The sequence below is a fragment of the Stenella coeruleoalba genome (genome assembly GCF_951394435.1).
Source record: "Stenella coeruleoalba genome assembly, chromosome: 4".
NCBI lineage: Eukaryota > Metazoa > Chordata > Mammalia > Artiodactyla > Delphinidae > Stenella > Stenella coeruleoalba.
Window position 1 is genome coordinate 32,933,806 of NC_137149.1, and position 21,208 is coordinate 32,955,013.

General features: G+C 36.0%; 2 protein-coding genes across 2 annotated transcripts in view; one reads left to right on the forward strand and one right to left on the reverse strand.

Moving 5' to 3' along the window:
- Positions 1-10,424: 10,424 nt before the first annotated feature.
- AIMP1 (aminoacyl tRNA synthetase complex interacting multifunctional protein 1) overlaps positions 10,425-21,208 on the reverse strand; it is a 60,342-nt gene continuing 49,558 nt past the window's right edge. The window contains exon 7 of the mRNA XM_079919209.1: positions 10,425-10,534. Coding sequence (XP_079775335.1) covers positions 10,440-10,534 — 95 coding nt within the window. The 3' untranslated portion in view covers positions 10,425-10,439. The remainder of the gene's footprint in view (positions 10,535-21,208) is intronic.
- On the forward strand, positions 10,654-20,899 carry GIMD1 (GIMAP family P-loop NTPase domain containing 1; the record flags this gene model as incomplete). Its single annotated transcript, XM_079919211.1, has 2 exons — positions 10,654-12,250; positions 20,639-20,899. Exons 1-2 carry the CDS (start codon positions 11,831-11,833, stop codon positions 20,897-20,899), a joined length of 681 nt encoding a protein of 226 aa, XP_079775337.1. The 5' UTR covers positions 10,654-11,830.

Genomic DNA, 21,208 nt, shown 5'->3' on the forward strand with positions numbered 1-21,208 from the left:
CAAATCCTTTGCCCATTGTTCAGTTGGGTTGTCTTTTTATTATTGAGTTGTAAGAGTTTTTTTAATATACTCCAGATTGAAGTCCCATATCTGATATATGAACTGCAAATGTTTTCTCCCATTCTGTGGGTTGTCTTCCCACCTTCTTGATGATGTTATGCGAAGTGCTGAAGTTTTTAATTTTATGATATGAAATTCATCTATTTTTTGTCACTTATGCTTTGATGTCATATCTAAAAAAATAACATTGCCTAAGCCAAAGTCATAAAGATTTACTCCTGTGTTTTCTTCTAAGAGTTGTAGAACTTTAGTCATTTTATTTTGTCTATGATCCACTGAGTTAATTCTTGTATGTGATATGAGATAGGGATACATTTTAATTTTCTACATGTGGATATCCAGTCCTCTGAGCATCATTTGTTGAAAACTCTATTCTTTCCCCTTTGAATTGTCTTAGCACTTTGTTGAGAATCACTTTACCATAAATGTAAGGATTTATTTCTGGACTCTCAATTCTATTCCATATTGTTGCATGTTTATTCTTATGCCAGAAATATTTTTTGAGTCTTGAAAGATAAATAGGTATTTGCCAGTCAGACAAAGTTTTGAGTAAGGTTGGAGTGAGGGGACAGAGGGTATTCCAGACAGATAATGGCATAAGTAGACATGTGGAGGGGGAACACAATGACCACATTGGTGGAGAACAAGGAGTGGGCTTTGGCTAAAGCATTAATAGCTGTGGATCAGAGTAGGGGTGGAGAGAAAGGTAAGATCTAGGACTAAGGAGTTTGGTTTTTACCATACAGAAATGTGGAGCTTGTGAAGCCTTCTACACATGATTACATTTGACTCTGGGAAGGTCTTTCTAGCAGCAATAGGCAGAATAAACTGGAAGACGGACAGAAAGGCAGAGACATCATTTTATAAATTATCTCATTATGTCCAAGCAATCACTCAGAAGGGCCTGAAGTAAGACAGTACAATGGGGGCAGAGAAGAGGGATGGATGCATTGGACAGATGTTTATAGGGAAAAATCAGTGATATTTCTTCAGCAGGTGGATGACTTAGGCTGAGATAAGGGAAAAATTATTCATGACTTCCAGATTTCTACAGAAGAGTACTAGAGGACACAAGAGAAGGACAGGGTTAACACAAATACAATCATTTCCATTTGGGACATGTGTCAGGCACTACACTAGTTGTTTTCCATGTAGTATTTCATTTAATTTATATGCATTGTAAAAAACTGATAAACAAAAACCTCAATTAAATAGAGCTGAGAGACTAAAAGGGGGAGCTCTCACATCCTGCCACATAGCGGAGCCCGAGAGGGAGAAGAAAAACTCCTCTTTTCTCCTGGCAACAACTCAACCAATGAAAGGCAAGGACTGTTTGTTTACTATAGCCCTCCTCACTTCCTTTCTCTACATAAAAGCATTCTCTTTCCCTGGCTGTTCAGTGACTTGCATGTGGTTTGCCATGGTTGCAGACCCCAAATTGCAATTCTCTGCTGATCTGGAATAAAATCATCTTTGCTGGAGAAATATCTGGCAGTCTATTTGTTTCAGATCAACAGCATTATATCATTAGCCCCATGAGGTTTTATTGCTTCCATTTTATAGAAAAGAAAACTAGTCTAAGGGAAGATACAAAACTTATCCATTTCATATAGCAAGTTAGTAGTGGAGCAGATATTTAAACTCAGATCTATAGTTTATAAATACCTTTACCATTTAAGGTAACTTTCATAACTATATTTCATCCTAGAAGGCCACTATAAACTGTATAAGCACAAAACAGGAAATGTAACCCATTCTTTACTGCCTATAACTAATTACCTTTAATTTCCTCCACTGTCATATTTTTAAAGACACACAAAAATAGTTTGTAATGAGGTGCAGACTGGAAGAGAATTGTATTTAAAATCTGCCTTATTATAAAGACAAATTCAAATTCAAGTGCTATTTATTAAACATCTACTATAGTGAGACATTTTGTGGAACACATTTGTATAGATTATCTGTCTTAAACCCTACAATAACCCACTAAAGTAGGTCATTTTTTGTTTTGTAAAGAAGTGACCTACTCTTAAAGACTTTCTTGATTTTAAACCCAGTTCTTTATATTTTATTTAGTTTCTATTCTTTGGCATTCACATAAAGATATTCATTCAACAATCACATATTTGGGTAATTATATCTGTTCTTTTCAGGTGTCAATAGAGGGTAGAAACAAGGCAATTGAGCCTTCTGATTTTATAAAAATGATCTGGAGCCTAGATGTGTTCAGGTTCTGAAAAGGTTTAACTTTTGAGTCTTTGAGCACCTCCCAATAATATGTTGGCCTCTCACTGCCGTGGCCTCTCCCGTTGCGGAGCAACAGGCTCCGGACGCGCAGGCTCAGCGGCCACGGCTCACTGGCCCAGCCGCTCCGCGGCATGAGGGATCTTCCCGGACCGGGGCACGAACCCGTATCCCCTGCATCGGCAAGCGGACTCTCAACCACTGCGCCACCAGGGAAGCCCAATAATATGTTTTGCATTTACTAATTAGTTAGCTATCTTTGGGTTCAATTTGAATAAGCTTTCAGATCTTCCTCAGTATCGACAGTGCTGGCATAAATTTTAATAAACTTAATAAACACATTTCCATGATATTTTACTTTTAAAAATAAAATTCTTTCAAAAATAATTATCTTTATCCTAAGTAATACATTTATTTCACTTATCTTTAATGCACAGGAGAAACAAGCATAGGATGAAATATATATTTTCATACTATGTTTCACACTATGGTGTGACAATACTTTATTGTCACATCAGGTTGTGATGCCATCTATGAATTTATTTCGCATAACATCTTCTCTAAATGTTATCTTTGGCACTTTGATTATAATGTAAATTAGTGCACACGACAGACTTTAGAAATTGCTTCAAAGAATATCTGACTTAGCCCTTAAAAACAAGTATTATATAACAGGACTGAAAATAAAATTAGTATCACACAAAGGACCACCTTGGGCCATAAACCTGTTTTGCCACTTATGTATGCAAACTACTTCTTGCCATTTCTTTTGCCAAATTAAGCTTACTATTGGACTATGTAAACATGATCTTTATTCTGTTTGTAATATCCTGTATACCTTCCCAAACTGGCCAGAAGACCAAATTCAACTCTTCCACCACATCTAAGCTTACAACAATATGTTTCAGATAAATGTCTCCAAATACTGTGGGCCTACAGTTTGTTTTTTAGCCCAGCAATTTTATAGCAATACTATAAAGCAATGACTTCAATTTCATATAATCATGCTTGGCACAGATAGTGGCTCTTATCCAGACCTATTTAATTTCACCTTTTAGGAATTATGTAAATATCATATGTCTCTTCAAAATTTACCACTACAGTGTTACATTCCTGACCTCATCTCTCATAGACCACACAACATATCGACCTTAGCATTTGTCTTTTTTGCACTTAGCTCATGTGGTGAGCACCTGAAAACCATTCTTAAAACTTACCACCCACTCTCTTGCCTGCTCGGCCTCTACCTTTTAAATCACGCGTCTTAATTTCTGTGTAGACTTGGCGGATAAGCAGGATGTGATGTACTGTGCAGGACCACGATCACAGAGGTACAATACAGGTCAGTATAAGATTTTAACAATGTGGTTATTCATGATAATTATTGCGTCTGACCAGTATTAAGTGAACATAAGCAAAAGACTTGTGTGGAGCACTTAACATTTTGCTTTTGTATTTATATCCACGTCATGGCATAATAAATAAGCATATGGTCTCTGGACTCAGGTAGACCTTGGCTGGAGTTTCCTTCTTCTGAGGCTCAGTGTTCTCATCAGGAAAGTGACAATAATTGTGCCTACAACACAGACTTCTTATGGAAATTACATGAAAAAATTCTCATAAACACTTAGTACATGCCTGCCTTACAGCAATTGCCCATAAGGTACAGCTGTTATCATTATTACTATTTTTGCTGTTATTAGTTGGAGTTTTGGGGGGCACCTTTATGATTAAAATGGCCTGTATCAATAAGATTGGGCCTAAAACAGAAGCAAAGCACATTAAACCAAATTTCAACTAACTTTGGACAACTTTAACTTTTCCCTTAGAAAATCCATCATTTCTTGATTTTTATGTTTTTAAATGTTTTCCCAAACCATTTTTGGGAAAAGAAGCATAAAAATAAAATACCAGTTTATATATATCCCCATGTCCCTCTGCCTTCTTCCAGTGCACATTTTCCCTTTCTCTACACTCTGGCATACAACCCTACCATTCTGGCCAAGTGCTACAGCTGATATGAAAATAGTAACCAGTTGAGCAGATGTGTATCAACTTTACTCTGAAAAAAAAAAAAAAAACATAATCCCAACTCCGCCACTTATAAACTGTAAAATCATAAACAAATTATTTAACCTGTGCCTGAATGTCCTTTAAAATGTGATTAATAAAAACTAATTATTTTTTTAGAGGGAGGGCCGTGTGAGTTAATATATTAAAGTGTCTAGAACAGTGCCTGGCACATGTGCTACACAGGTCTTAGCTTTCCATTAAGGCTGAACTCGTATACAGCACTTCATGTACACATACACACAAATGAGGAACTGACATTTCCTTTTCCGCATCACTACTAACAACCTTTCTTTCTACACTGTGTCCTTAGGTAATCTGCACTGCATAGCAATCTACAAAAGATGACACTCGTTGGATTCCCTTCTCAGTAACTCAGTCACTCCTCAGTATTGTTAGGAATTTGGAGATCCCAATTTCCTATTTTAGGCCACAAAAGAACAGTTAGTGCTCTACTGTTGTTTTATCTTTTAAGGTTAAATGAACGACTACGGTATAGTAAATCTTTGCCATCCAATATTTTACCTCCTGAAAACACTCAAGACCTGAAGTTAATGCTAATAACTATAGCACTCATGTAGCTGACACTCTTTGATAGAATCATGATAAAAGTGTCCTGTTGCCATGAATGATGTCTTTTGCATAGCTTAGTTGATGATTATAGTCCATCATTCGGCAAGCACAAAACACCCACACCCTACCGAACCTCAATTTGGGACGGAAAGATACTAAGGGAGTTAGTTACAGGATTTTCTGACCTTTCTACAGTAATTAGCAGTATCTTTCACTGGTCCTAGTGTTTCAGACATTTTGATATCAGCAAATTTTAGTGACAGTATCTGGGAAGTTAGCTCCATACCACAGCTATTGCTAGGAAGAAAAAAAAAAATTGCATTTTTCTTGGAAAGGAAAAATTAGGTATCCTAGGAAGATTATAAATATATTAGATAAGTTACAGTTATTACTCTGCAGGGCTATTTTTCTTGACTTGAGGTTCTCAATTATTTTGTAAAAAGAAAAAGAAAAGAAAAAAGCATTTTCCATAAAATGGGAGATTTTGTAGCATAAATCTAGGAAAAATCAAGTGTGGCCTCTGATATCCATGGTTATAACTTTATTTGTAATTACTATCCATGGCATTCATGATGCTTTTTATCATGATAAGGGACATTTCTAGTGTTTCCCGGGACATTACTAGAAGCATTTATAACACAAAAATGTTTGAAATTGAATAATAATAATAGAGTCTGTAAGAAGTTGAAGCTAGCCTAGTGTCTAGTCTCAAGGGCTAAGAGGTTAAAACCTTTATTAATTATTATAAGACCCTCTGCTTCTGTGCATTTGGCTAATAAAATATATTTATCTATATAGGTGAGTGCATGTTATTTCCTAGGTAGGAAGAATAAAGCATATAAAATCTTTGACATATACAATTATTTTCATATGAATATATTTTCAATGACACTCTGTATTATCCTATATCTTATTTCTCAAGAGTGAATAAGAAAAGTCCTTTAGCAAAGAGGATCTAAATTAGGGTAAAGAATTTAGCAGAAATTTTTCAAGAATAGGCTTGTGAGCTTTGAAATGATTTGAATTCAAACTCTACTGGTTTTTCTCTTGCTTTTGAAGTTGGGCTCGTTTCTTCAATAATGACATATATTTGTATAATGACTCACTATATTGTAATTGAAAATGAGTGTACTTGTGATTCTCAATTTTCAACTAACTGGCTTGGAGCTGGTGATCAAAGTTTAGTTATTGTAGGCCAAATCATTCATTATATCCTAGAGGCATCAGATGATAAATTTCATTTATGTTCATGGAATTCCACTTCAAACAATAAAAGTACAAAAGTCAAATGCATACTCATATGTGCACACATACATGCACATATGTGCAAATATTTATTAAGTATATAAAGCCAAACCCAACAAAAAGCCATCACAGAACAAGAAAAGGGATCTAATGCTAGAAATGGAGATAATTATACCTTAAAAAAATGAAAATATGGGTAAAATATGTTTATTATGTAATAAATCACCAAAATTGACATAAGAAGAGTCAAATTACTATGACAGCAATTTTTTAAGTTGTTCTGGAATGACCTCCAGAAAGTTGCCGGGCCTAGCTGTTTTTGTGAAAGTTTCTTTGAACCTTCAAGGGATATGTAATTGCCAAGGTATCCAAATTATTGCAGAGTACCATAAAATAAAGAAATTTTCCTAATTCATTTTAAGAGGTTAGCACATTCCTGATCTGAAAACCTGACAAATATAAGATAAAAATGGAAAGCTATAAACCAATCTCACTATTAATAAATTTGCTAAAACTATAAATATTAGAAAAATGAATGCAGTAAATAGCAAAAAAAATACCATATCCTGATTAAGTAATTGCCAACAATTACTCTTGCCTCCATACACTTAACATGCTAAACATAATCCCATTATTAATGCCTCTCATTACAGTAGTGGATCTTAAAGAAGGGAGTAAATACGGGGAGAACATGAGTAGTTTGGAAAAAGAAATGTATTTACTGTGTCATTCTCCAAGAGAAGCAACTGGCCCATGGGCACCAGGAAATAAAGATTTTTAAATGATACTATTTTCCTCTGTGTTCTTTTACAGATTTCTTAGCTGCTTAAAAATATACATATTTCATTTATAATCCTAAAAAATTCATCAGAATTAGAAGGAAAACAAAAAGCAAACAAACAAAAAACGATAGCAACAACATCAAACAAAACTCAAAATATCATAAACATTCCCATGTGGGGATGAGACTGCTAGAGTCTTTAAAATGTGAAGCCAACCGAATCTGGACTGAAACCTCCTATTCCCAGCAATATTTCTGTCCAGATATGGGCATTCTTCATTGTTCCAAGAATTTTCAAACTGTATTCAAATTAGGACCATGTGGAAAATTTAAACTGCTGACCAGTGTTCTCTGAAATTTTCTGAAAGGTGAACTCTGACGTCTTACTCTAAGACCAGCTCAGACTGAATCAATCAAGTCACCACCAACTTCAGCCAGCTTGTCAGTGTTCCCTTTGACTTGGAGCAGTGCTGGCCGAGGTTAAGATCATTTAGACATCATAAATACAGATTCTGATTATCACTCTAAGGGTCTTCTTTACTACGAAAAGACATAACATACGAGCAAGGGGTTCACAGTTCAAGTCAATGCAAACTGGAATTTGTCTAAAATTGTGAGAGTGCCTTTAAACCAAATTGCCAGAAGTCGAGAACTACTTATACTAAATCAATTTTATGGAGTATAGAGACACAGTTTTACTGAGTATAGAGACATATAATTTACACAATTATGATGTATACATAATATATACACATATGTTAATACATGTGTGTATGTGAGACATAATTTACATAATTATATAAATATATGTGTGTATGTATATATACACACACATACACAGACATATTAACATTTGATATAAATGTGAGTGTGTGTATTACAGACTGAATTATGTTCCCCTACCACCAAATTCCTATGTTAAAGTCCTAACACCCAGTACCTCAGAATGTGACTGCATTTGGAGATAAGGCCTTTAAAGAGGTAATTATGTTAAAATGAAGTCATTATGGTGGGCCCTAATCCAGTATGACTGGTGTCCTTATAAAAAGAGGAAACTTGGACACAGACACACTGAGGAAAGACCACGTGAAGACATAGGGAGAAGACGGCCATTAACAAGCCAAGGAGCAAGGCCTCCGAAGAAACCAACCCCACTGACACCTGGATCTCAGACTTCCAGCTTTCAGAACTATGAGAAAATTAATTTCTGTTGTTTAAACCACTCAGTCTATGGCACTTTGTTATGGCAGCCCTAGCAAACTAATACAGTGTGTGTGTGCACGTGTGCCCATGTGTATGCATGTGTGCGCACGTGTGTGCATAATTTAAAATATAATTGTTACTATGTCATCTAGAGTCACCCTTACCACATAATATCTCATTTCATAGATTGTGGAAAGTTCAAGGTCCTCCCATAGATTCCTGCAAGTGCCTAGGGATTAGTGTCCTAGCTTCAACCTCCTTCCTCTCCTCATTCAGTTCAGATGTCATTTTACAGTCTCCAGTGTTGGTGGTCCTTGTCCTGTGCTAACCTAAGATGGACCTCAGGCCTTTCTATTAACTTCCGTCAAAATAAAATAAGGTAAAAGGTTAAGAACAACTTAAAACAAAACAAAAATAAAAAGGTAATTGCGAACGTGGGAATTGTGAACATGGCTGACTTTACATCCCAGAAATGTAAAAAGTTAAAATTGAACATTAGCTATCTCTGCTCTAACATAGTCACTTAGCCATTTCCACAAGTGGGAGCTCTAGTTTCCTTTTATGTTCTAATGTTATAGTTCTTATTCTCTCCTCCTCCTCCTTCTCATTTCTCTTCTATCTCTCCCTCTTACCTTTCCTCTCTCCATCCCTCCCTCCCTCCCTTCCTTCCTCTCCCCTCCTCTATATATACCTTGATTATCTCTACTCTTTTTTTTTTTTTTTGGCTCTTCCCTCATCCCCAGCAGTTTGACCATCATTGTTAGTGAATTCGGCTCATGCTCTCAGGATCCCCTTTTCTACCTCAAGTAGCTAATCAAACTATTTTCTCAAAGACAGTTCCCTTCCTCAGAGAAATCCTGGAGCCAGCTGTTAAAGTTATCCCTGTTATATTGTTTAGCCAAGTTACTGAAAAGAGTGAAGGTAATATTTCAAGTTTTCTTTTCACCCTGATTCAAAAAGAATGAACATCAATCATTAAACATCATCAAATACCAATACATTACCCTTCTATATGATCTCTAAATTGACACAGATCTTAAACCTCCATTAAATCTGTTGAAAATTATTTTTAAATTCTGTAGTCTCATTAGAACTTTTCACTACACATATGAACTCTGAACTTTATTTTTTAAGCCATCAACTGTTTCACTCAGCAAATGATTTAAACTATGATTTCAAAGAGGGCTCTTTGAAAACTAAAGACTTTCTACACTAGTCACTTTCTATAAGGGACACAGGAAAGAAGGCTTAGTTTTGCCTTTGTTCAAAAGATTTTCCACACAATTAATATGTGTTGATATAAATTGCCTAATTGAAGAATGTCAGTTTATGGTTTGTGGAAGAAAATGAAAATAAATTCTGGTTCGAAATCACTTCTTGGGAAACAGGCTGCTACTGCCACCTGGGGGAGGTTCTTTCTGCTTCATTCAAGAAAGCCAAATGTGCTTGTCAGAGGAATAAATCCCTTTTGTGTTTTCTTTGTCATATTCACACAGGAAGAAGACTTTTAAACTTTCTGTCCATGAAGTCATAAAGCATTCCAGATGTCTCCAAAATTCCTTCACACAGAAATACATACTTCACAGACTTTTGAGAGGTACAGGAGAAGATGAACCAGAATATAATGATATGAAGGTTTCTACAACTTATAAACTAAGAAAGTATGTTGGAAAATATGGGTTATATACTAAAAAGTGGAAAAATCAAATTTAATCTTTTAATAACAAAATAAAACCCCAATTTTAAAGCAAAATTTATTTGGCCTTAAGTCATAGTTAAGTACTCCTTTTCTGAAATATGTTATCATTAATTGATATGGAAACTGTATATGTTGATATAATCATGCTAGTGATCACATCAAATAATAAATTTCAATTGCATGGAAATAGCCAAGAGAGTTTTCCTAGAGAACTTTTGAATTTATGACCTAAATACTGTTATGAAGTCAATATCTCTTGCATGTATATTACATATCTGTTGAAACTTTTTCATGAAGTAGTAAATATGTCAATTACAATGGAAAAAATTGTGATCATTGCTTTTCAATGTCTACTTTCTATTTAACACTTGCCAATCCTGCATTTCTTTAGGCTGTAAGATAAATTGTTACCTATAAGCAATTCTCTTAAACAAAAGTTAATACTGGAAATAAAAGTTTCAGGAAGTACCTATTGCAGTTACACATCTGTCAAGTGACATAAAAAACTCAGTGCTGATTAGAGGAAGACAACTAATCATTTATAGAAAGGATACTGGTAATAGATTAACTAAATAAAATACATACAGTATCAGTCTCAGAGTGGTACAGTGACACTGCCAGAAGGTTGAAGTTCATAACTGTAACAGCTTGAGGGAAGTCTGTGGAGAAAACATTTTTAAGAGTGGAAAAGGTAAGTGACATAGAGCAAATCGGTTGTGACTCCATAATTAATTCTTGAAAAAAATCACACATCTAATTCAGGAGTAAAAAGAAATCTGAGTGTCTATGGTGCAGCTGACACAGCTGAATGAGTTGGTGAGTTGGGGTCACCTTCAGGGACCCCTAAGGTGAGTGTCTTTTGTATGAGGGTGTGAGGTTCCTCAACATGTTCATATTAGGGTCTGGAGTGAGTAGGGTGAGGGGCATCAGAGGACAAGAAAGGTCAGTGGTACATAAAACTTTATAGTTGAAGTACAAGTTATAAGCAAAAATAATAAATATGCAATATTAAATGTCTTTATTTCTGAATCAGCAGATTGAGTACATTTGGCAATTGGTCAGTAGCTCTGCCTTATCAATCTAATGAAAATGATGGATGACCTTAAAATGCTATAAGGGGCTTATATTCTGCACAAAAATAACTACATTTTAGGGGTGCTGTAAATGAAATAGATTCTCCCCAGGTTCTCCTCCCTCCTAACTGAACTGCACAATGTGTTGGCCTTTCTTTTCTTCATTGAAGAGCCAATACTTAACTCTGATGAACCATGGAGTTGTTTAATTATTTCATAACAGATATTACAAGTAGTTCTCATTTTCATCAGAATGTTGCCTAGTTGTTAAAAAATTAGTAAACAGGAACAGAAGTCTTCCTTTAATATTATTCATGTTTCATAGGACCGAAGCATTCAGGAAGTCAGGAAAGATAATTTTTTGCAGATGCCACTTGTATATTCAAGGGGTGGGGAGGTAGGGAGTAGGGAGGTGCAGAACGTTGTTTAAAATGCAAGAAGGGCCATTTCTTCCACTGTACTGTTCCTTCTTCTCCTCCAAGAGTGAATAATTTTCAAATATTGCTGCTACCTTTGTTCCTGAAGTAAGAGACCTCAGGACCCCATTTCTAAACCAACTCACCTGTCACACTGATGAGTTAACATATTCCTCCTAAACATGGCTTACACCATCTTCATGTAATATTTTTTCTAATTTTCCTGCAATTATTGTTTCCTCCTCCCTTCCTTATTTGTATTTGATTTCTCTCTCCTCTCCCACTGCAAACTACTAGTATTATTTCCATTTTCCCTTTGTCACTGAGGGGTCCCCACTTCAGTGGAGAGCTCCTCCATGCTTTAGACACTAAGAATAAGGGGAAAGCAAATCAAAGTCAATACTTCGGAGTGCTCTAGGCCAGGTAAGAAGCCTTATATTGGGGGAGTGTAGAAGCCTGACTGCTTATGCTGAGCCTTTGTTTACCCACAGCCATGATGGACTCCAATAAGATGACCATAAACTTGGCCCTCTTTGGCATGACTCAAAGTGGAAAAAGTTCTGCTGGGAACATTCTTCTGGGAAGCACTGACTTCCACAGCAGCTTTGCTCCATGTTCTGTGACCAAAGATTGCAGTCTGGGCCGCAGTTGTCACTTCCACAGCTTCATGCGTCGAGGGGGGCAAGAGGTAACCCTGCAGGTCCAGGTGCTGGACACTCCAGGTTATCCGCACAGCAGGTTGAGCAAGAAGCATGTGAAGCAGGAGGTCAGGGAGGCCCTGGCACATCACTTCGGGCAAGAGGGTCTGCACCTTGCACTGCTGGTCCAGAGGGTGGATGTGCCTCTATGTGAACAGGAAGAATCTTCCCCAGTCCAGATGATCCAGGTAATAAAAAGGGGCAATCACACTAATGACATTATTCCCATTTGAAGGACATTATCTTAATAGGAAAGAACTATGAAAAACTGGTTAAAAGAGTAGTTTTAAACCAAGTTTAAAGCAAGTAGTTTAAAACAAGTGCTGATCACATAAAAATAATTGGTAAAAATTACTTGATTTTCCCACCAAGAGTCATTTTTACAATTTCCTTTAGAGGAATTCAGTCATTTTGTAACTGGGTCATAGAAAACAAAACAAAACAAAACAAAAAATGAGATACTGAACTTCAGAGGTTAACTAAGTCTCAAACCCCTAAGAACTGTGAATCTGATTGATTGTCAGTGTGGTCTGACTATGCATCAGAATCAACTAAGCTGTTTGTTAAAAACAGATTCATCCAAGCCCTACTGAAACAGAATGTCAGGAGTAGAGCTTGCCTATCTGTATTTGCATAAACTTCCCGTATATTTCTCTAAAACAGTGAAGTTTTAGAACCACTGAACTAAAATACTTACTTGCATCCATTCAACATCAAGGGACAACCTCTTACAGTTCACCATAAATGGGGCATTACTGTCTGATTCAGTCACTGAACACTGTATTGAGCACCAGTACAGAGCTTAATGATTGGTGAGTAATATATGAGCCCTGGTCTCAAAAAGCTCACAGCCTAGAAGAGACAAATAGATAAACAAGTATAAACAAGTATAAGACAAGTATAAACAAGTATAAGACAAATTGATAAACAAGTATAAGACAAATAGATAAACAAGTATAAGACAAATAGATAAACAAGTGCCAAAGTAGGGCAATGTACAACTCCTCAGTGAAGGAGGCATCACTGAGACCTACACCTCAGTAAGTAATCAGGGGAGATTTATACTTTATTAACAGGAAAAAAATCAGGAATTTCAGAAGCTTTGCTTGTTTCATCATCTGTAGGGTAACTGCTCCATGCCAGCCATGAGAAAATCACAGGGACCTCAGGGTGAACAAAAATAACATATGCCACTTTTGACTAGTGGTTCATCCCTGTTTGTTTGTTCATTTATTCAATTTCTTGATTCTCCAGTCTGGGGCCACCCAAATGTAACTGCTGGACTTGACTAGTATAATTCAGTAGCCTCATTAAGTCACTGAGCTCAGAGAACACATCTTCCCTAGAAGCTTCACAAGTAAACTACATGAAGAATAGAGAGTAGACATTTTTAATTCAAAATGAATTTGTATAAATGCTATTCTTCTTTTGGTCCCACCTCTGATTATGCTCATGCAGAATCTGTTACACTTAGAAAAACAGTATACTTTGCTTTAAAGGAAGATATCTTCCTTTAACTAGTAAAGGCATAAGATTGTTCTAAATGACAGACACACGTTTTGTTTTTCAGTAACTGTGCATGTTTCTAAAAAAAAAAAAAAAAGCCATATGTGTAATCACAAGAAACTAGCGGAAAAAATTAGGGTGACAAGAGTATAAAAAATAATCCTCATCATCTAACTCCTGAAAAATCAAGGACATTCTGTACAAAAGCAAAGAAGAAGAAAAGAAGATGATTGCAATTAAGAAACAATGTGGAATCTAAGAAAGCCCATAAACCACCCCCCAACCAGTTAAAGCCTGCATTTCAAACAATATTTCTGGTAGAAATCAAGAGGGGCGGGGGGCGGGGGGGAACTGCAGCCATACAGTCAGTGTAATTTTTAAACAGTTTTAAAAATTCATTTAAAGTTGCTATTAAATAGACATTTAGCTTAAGCTATAGATGGATGTAACCCACTAAATTCAGTAAATGCATAAATAGTTCTCAAAAACTAACCTGACCCTCTCCATATGTCTCCAGATTTTTCTTTCTGCTGGTCCAGACAGGATATTTTAAGAGACATACATTTTGAAAATAGATTTTTTTTCCAGTTTTAGGATATAGAACAATATTGTAATTCCCTAATTGTTTTTTATGCAAGTGAATTTCATTCATACATGTCTCTGATCCTTTTAAATGGTATTTGGCATATAGGCTTCTCCTCTTATAGCTGCCTTCCTTACGTCAGTGGCCAATTCAGGAGTTGAAGGCACAGAGGAGATGGGCTAGGGAAAAACTCAGATCCAGAATATTTTTTTCGAGAATAAATAACTTCTGTCTCCCGGGAGAACTCAGCAGCCAAGATTTAGTAATCCTCAGAGGGGCCTCGACCCCTAGGAGGCACTGCAGTCCCATTCTGGGCTTACCACCTTGATCTTTGGTTGAAGATTGCCTAAGCACAGGCTGGCTGTTTATGACTTTCTTCCTGAAGGTGCCTCAGATACTAGTGGCAACCATCTGGATATGCTCACAGATTGGGAGGAGCTGCAGAATGTCTGAATATTCAACAGGACCAGCAGCTGTTAGGAAGGAGGTGTTGCTAAGGTCCTCTGGTTTCAGACACACCCTGGATTTCTCCTTCCTGGCTCATGCAAAATGGGGAAGAGAACATCTGCCTTCCCCTCTTCCTTTCCCCCTTTCTGGGGGCACTGATGCTTTCCATGGAAGTAGTCTCCAAGGCTAGTGCCAGAGAAGTGACCTCTTCTTTCCTGTACCTCTCTGCTGTCTCTTTAAATATCTCTCAGTTTGTGCTCTAATATTTTACAGAGGGGTTATAAGCTGCCAACTGTGACAACTGAAACAGTTCCTCAAATGATCCCTTTTTCTTTATTTATGTTAGGCCTTCATTAATTTACAGTAAAATGGTGGAGATGTCAGTGAGTCATCTCCCCAAAATTGGGAAATAAAGGGAATGATTCATCTGAATGTTATCTATCATTTTAATTTTTTAAAAAATCCCCCAATAATAGATCAGAGCATAAATAAAGTCACCTGAGGGAAAGTGCTAGCATGCAGCCAAAGTGCACCAGGAATTGAATCCAGGAATTGACTAAATTCTTTCCATGATCATGGTATCATGTACATATTATCACTGTATATATTCAGGCTTCAAGCATGCATTTTAATTTCGAATGAACAACTCAACTGCTGATGTTACAGATAGGTGTACACAGGGAAGGTTCAGAAAGGCCAATGTAAGGCCTGAACATACTAAACAAAGATCATGGGCTTAGGTGTTCTATAGAATTCAGTTGACAAATAAGCCTGTTACAGTTCTAGGTATATGACTATAAATGTTACTAAGGCTTTCTTGGCTTCAGTTCCTTACTTATAAAATGGGGATAATTTACCTAATTGAAGAGTTCTGAGGGCTATATTTAATAAATGTAATGTGCTTGGCATTGTGCCTGAATTACAGCAGTTTCATAGTAGGTTTGCAGAAAATTGCCATTACTATTATTGTTTTTATTGCCATCAGCACTACCTAGATTGTGATGAGTACTTATTCAAATGAACTACTAGATATAAGCAACATATTACAGATGTTGTTCAAGTTCCTACTTAGCTACTCGCTTTGTAACCTTGGGTAACTTCTCTAAACTTCAATCTTTTCATTGGTAAATTGGGAAAGATAATAGTTTACTGGGTTACTTTTGGAATTAATGTCATATTAACATAATAGTAAATTCACTCAGACACTGGCACATGGCAAGTGCATAATAAATGTTACCTATGATCATTGTGACTTTATTGTTAGTATTTGTTTTACCCTAAAATTGGGACATATTATTTGTAGCCTTCTTTGGGATTATTTTGATAGGCTTCAGAAGAAAGTAAGAGTGAAATAAAACTTACACGGCCCTGATTTATAGGAACTTCCTTATTAATTTAGAAAAAAATCTGGGAAAAAAATTTACTGGCTTAGTAATGTTAATTGAAATAAAAATTTAGTGTGAAGGACAGGGGACCCCTGCCATTCAAGGAACCTCTGTTACAGGCCCAAGTCTGCCAATAATCAGCTATGTGGCTTTGGCCAAGCCATTTAACATCACAAGGCCTTAATACCCTCATCTGTAAAATAAGGCAGTTTTGACAGATGATCTGTAAGGCTGACTGTTCTCTGAATCTGATCTAACGAGGCTTACCATTCAGCTTTGGCTCTCTAAGAAGGCAAATGTGGTGCTCGAAGTGGGAAGAGAATAAGGGAATAGCATAAAATATAAAGAATGGTCCTTATTGTCCTCCTGATCCATGATAATTTTTTTCTCAGTTGATGTAATAGTTGGCTTTTTTTAAAGTTTCCCCCTAAAAGGTCCAGATGCTATGATTTCATCAACCACAAACAAGTGGGGCAGGGCTGGTGAGGTCCTGGGAAAATGAACGTAATTCCTGGAAAACAAAGTTTATATCCTAACTAGTTGTCCCAAAAGGACTAGATGGACTCATACCCATTAGCACTATGAAACCAAACAACTCATGATTGATTGTAAAATTTCCATCTAGCTTAGTACTATATTTAAATTATTAACACCAGAAACTTACATTATCTTTCTATTGGATTTTTTATGTGAGGTATCAATCAAATGTGATTATTCTTTCTCTGGATCCATAAAGAATGTTTGGCCACTAACATGATGACTATACACCAAGTGACACTACTTTCAAATATTCAACTATTTGCTGGCCAAAAATCAATCTAAAGAATATAAGCTAAATCAACCATTCTCTTCTATTTTTGGCAGTAATTCAAAAGTGCAATTTCTCTCACAGTTTAGGACATGAGCATCCTTTCATAAATAATTATCAACATGTAAAAACTTTGCAGTGGCTGAACACATGGACTTGTAAGTGGTGTCAAGCTTACAAATCTATTATCCTTAGGCGCTTTAACTCATTTTTCCTGAATGATATTATGGTTTAAAGTACAGAAGATGTCTGGTGGAGACAAAGAGGCAACATGTTAATGTTACAATACAGAAAGCCGGGAACTAAAAACACACTGTGAATGTTATGCCCTTTAATGCAATAGGTACTAACCTAGCAAGAGGAGAAGTCTATGTTATAATATATAACTCAGGAGAGAACCATTTGAGCCAAACAGTTTATTTAGCATGAATTTTTATTATGGTGATGTTGTAAAAATAGTTAATAATAAATATAGCCCCTGCATCAGCCAATACCCAGGGAACAGGTCTGGGAGTAACACTCAAGGGGTTAAGGACAGTAGCTATTTATTCACGTGTATTAAACATTTCAATAACCTGACAATCAATATGAATACATCAATAATGTGCTGAGTGAATACCAGGTCTGATTCTAAACTTGAGAAACTTCTAGAGACAAGAGTGATGAAGGATCAATAGTGGTATAGAAATAAAATCCCAATACTATACAATTCCCAATAATGCTCAATCACTTTCTTTACTTGGTATGTCTTTACTGCCTGAGAACTCCTTTGTTAATTCCTATGCTCGAGGCATCATCACATGCCAGAAACTTTTTCTGACCCCCTCCCTTTACCCTCACTTTCCACCTCTCCCATCCAAAACTAGGCTAAATGTTTGCCTCTGTAGTGCCAATAGATTTTCTATCATAACACTTGCGATTACAACAAACTGAAAGTATTTTTTTCCTGTCTGTCCCTCTTCCTTAGACCTAACTTTAGTTAGTAAACAAGAATCTCCACTAGATATAAGCAGGAAATGTACCTGTCTTGTACCACTCCTTGTCCCCAAAACAAAGTAGACCCTCAATAAGTATTTGCAGAAGGAATAAAGCCCCTAGAGTGCTTTTTAAAATTCACATTCCCAAGCTCCATCCCTAAAGATTTTGATGCATTTTTAGCAAGCATCCCAGGTGATTCTGATGTAAATGGCCCAGAAATCTCTATTCCCAGAACCTAAATCTGATATATTTAGCACTTCATTAATTTTTCAACCATTTGGATTAATTTGCTGGGGCTGTGATAAAAAGTATAATTAACTGGCTGGCTTAAGCAACAGAAATTTATTGTCTCTCAGTTCTGGATGCTGGAAGTCTGAAACGGGTGTTAGCAGGGTTAATTCCTTCTGAGGGCTGTGAGTGAAGGATCTGTCCAAGGATTCTCTCCTTGGCTTATGGATGGCTGTCTTTATGCTCACCTGGTGTTCTCTCTGTATTCATGTCTTTGTCCAAATTTCTGTTTTATAAGGACACATTGGGTTAGAGTCCCACCCTAATGATCTTAATTAATTGCATCTGCAATAACCCTATTTCCAAATAAAGACACTTCTGAGGTACTGGAGGTTAGGACTTCAACATATCAATTTGGAGAAAGAGGTTACAATTCAATCCACAACATGGTTTATTTATTTTGCAATTCTCTGACCTCTCTCACAAGAGATGTGTTCTTAGAGTACATAGAATATACGACAAACTCTGAAGAGGTCTGGTAATTTTGCTATGTCACTATTAGCTAAAATGTGATGTTGACATTGCATATAGACTTTGATTTATAAAAGAGCTATGTTCTTTAAAGTTTGGGTTAAAGGTTTGCTAATTTTGAGTTTTAAAGGCACATAAGCATATGCCAATTAAAGTACTTCTTTGAAAAATTCTTTTGTAAAGTTCAGAATCTTTCTGTTTAAATAATTATTCCCTAATGTACTGATCTGGAAATGTCTGAGGATTTTCTTGAAGCAGGGCATTTCAGGAGAACTAGAAATATACAATTATTCTATGGTATAAACAGACACATTTTGAACAGATATGAGGAAAAATTTTGGACCTATACCTTGAGAGAGTCCCTCTGAATACAAAATAGAAAGTGCAGATTACAGGCGAATTTGTGATAATGAAATAGAGTAGAAAAGTTTTACAGGAAAGTACAATTTTGTGTCCCAAAGATTAAATTTCAAAATTGAGGACTCAAAATTAATAAATAAAACCCTAAATCTTCTATTTGAGACGATGGTGAGGGTCTAAATTCCAAATTAATACAACATATTTATTGAGAGTTTACAACATATTAGAGGCTTTGATTGATATAGAAAGACATAGACTTTGCCTTCAAAGAGGTCATAGCCAAGTTATAGAAATAAATGTGAAAATGAATAGCTCTGATAAAAGTCAGACTGTGTTAGGAGTTATAATTGGTAACCAGTCTTGAGATGTTTCTAATTTAAATATATTGTCCCACAGTTCCTGTATTTTCATATTAGATTTACATGTCCTGATTCTTCCTTCCTCCCTCCTTCCCTTCCTCTTTCTTCCTGCCTTCCTTTTACTTTCTTTCCCACTGTCTTTCCCTCTTCTTCCTTTCATCTTTTTTCAGTTGTTCAATATTATAAATATGAATCCTATATTCATTCAAAAGTTTCCCAGACTGCCATTCAATTTTTTCAAGATTTTTATAAACTAGAGTTTGTGCTAATGCCTCTGTTTGTACTCAACCTCTTTATATATCAGTTTCTCTATATCATAATGGTATCTCTCACAAATCACCATGTTGAGCTTCAAAAGAGATAAAGTATGTAAAGCACTTAGCATACTATCCAGCACTAAATATTAGTTGTTCTCCCGTCTTTCTTTCTTTTAATTATTAGATGTTCTGGATATTCCTTGTTATGTTTATTCCTAAGCATTTAATACTTCTCTTGCTATTATAAACTGGTAGTAGCTTTGGAAATATTTTTTTTATGCGAGTGTTTGGAATGGAAGGAATTTTACTGTCACATTGTCATGATTTCATATAACTTTGGAAATATTCAAAAACGTTAAATGGTTATTTCTAGATGCCTTTCATATTGCGTGAGCAATCTGCCATGTGCTATTACTTCTGCTTTATATCAGCTCATTTGCACTAATCAAACAAGAATTTATTACATAACCAACTTCTACATATTACTAAACAAAGGAATACCGGTCTGCAGTGTTTTTCACCCACATTAGAGGAAGTCACCCGATAAACTGGGTTTGATTCCAGGTATGTGAAGAGGATGCGAGTCACAGTAATATTTTGTAGTTGCTCCAAATTACCAAATGTATTTTGATCTTAGCATTTCCATTACATGTCATCTGATTAATTGACAGATTGTAACCAGATTATGTAATTATAAATCCTTAGAAAATGTTTTCAGTGATGATGATAACACAACATTCCTACAGAAAGAGATATGACAATTCCCTTGGGCAAGGTGCTCTGACAAAGGAATTCAGTGGTTCTAAAAGATTCAGGTTGACAGGCAAGTATAAATGAATGCTGCAAATGTAATTAAATCATATGCAGCATTGATAATATGCCGTTTTGAGGTTGTATATAAATTATAACAACAAAATAAAATGGAGAACTAAAGCCTTTTTTTATAGAATGCCCACCCATCTCTGTCCATGTGCTTACATTACTTGACCCCATCATCATTTCCATTATATATTTCAGCTTTTAGAAACATAATGAGGTACAGATCTATTGACTGTGTTAAACCATAATAACTCCTCAGCTCTTCTTTGAGAAATATAGTCCAAGGCAAATAGCCATTTAACTTCTCTCTTTCAGGAACTTCTGGGACATGCTTGGAAGAATTACACTGCCATTCTTTTCACCCATGCAGAGAAAATAGAAGAGGCTGGGTTCAATGAAGATGGATACTTACATGAGGCCTCTGATACACTGCTAACTCTACTAAATTCTATTCAGCACAGATATATTTTCCAGTATAAAAAAGGAAACTCACTTAATGAACAAAGACTAAAAACCTTAGAAAGAATCATGGAATTTATAAAAGAAAATTGTTACCAGGTTCTTACCTTTAAATGAGATTTAGGTGAAAGGAAAAGGGCTTTGGGTTTTAGAGTCAGCAATCTGGTTTCAAAAGTGCCTTTATTAGCATGAATGTGGACCATCAGAATTTCCATGTGCTGCCAGTGAGAGTGTACATTGGTAAAACCACTTTGGAAAACTGGCAATTAAAAATAAGATTTCTGAAAAAAATAAAAAATAAAAAAAATAAGATTTCTGGGCTTCCCTGGTAGCGTGGTGGTTGAGAGTCCGCCTGCCGATGCAGGGGACACGGGTTCATGCCCCCATCCAGGAAGATCCCACATACCGCGGAGCGGCTGGGCCCAT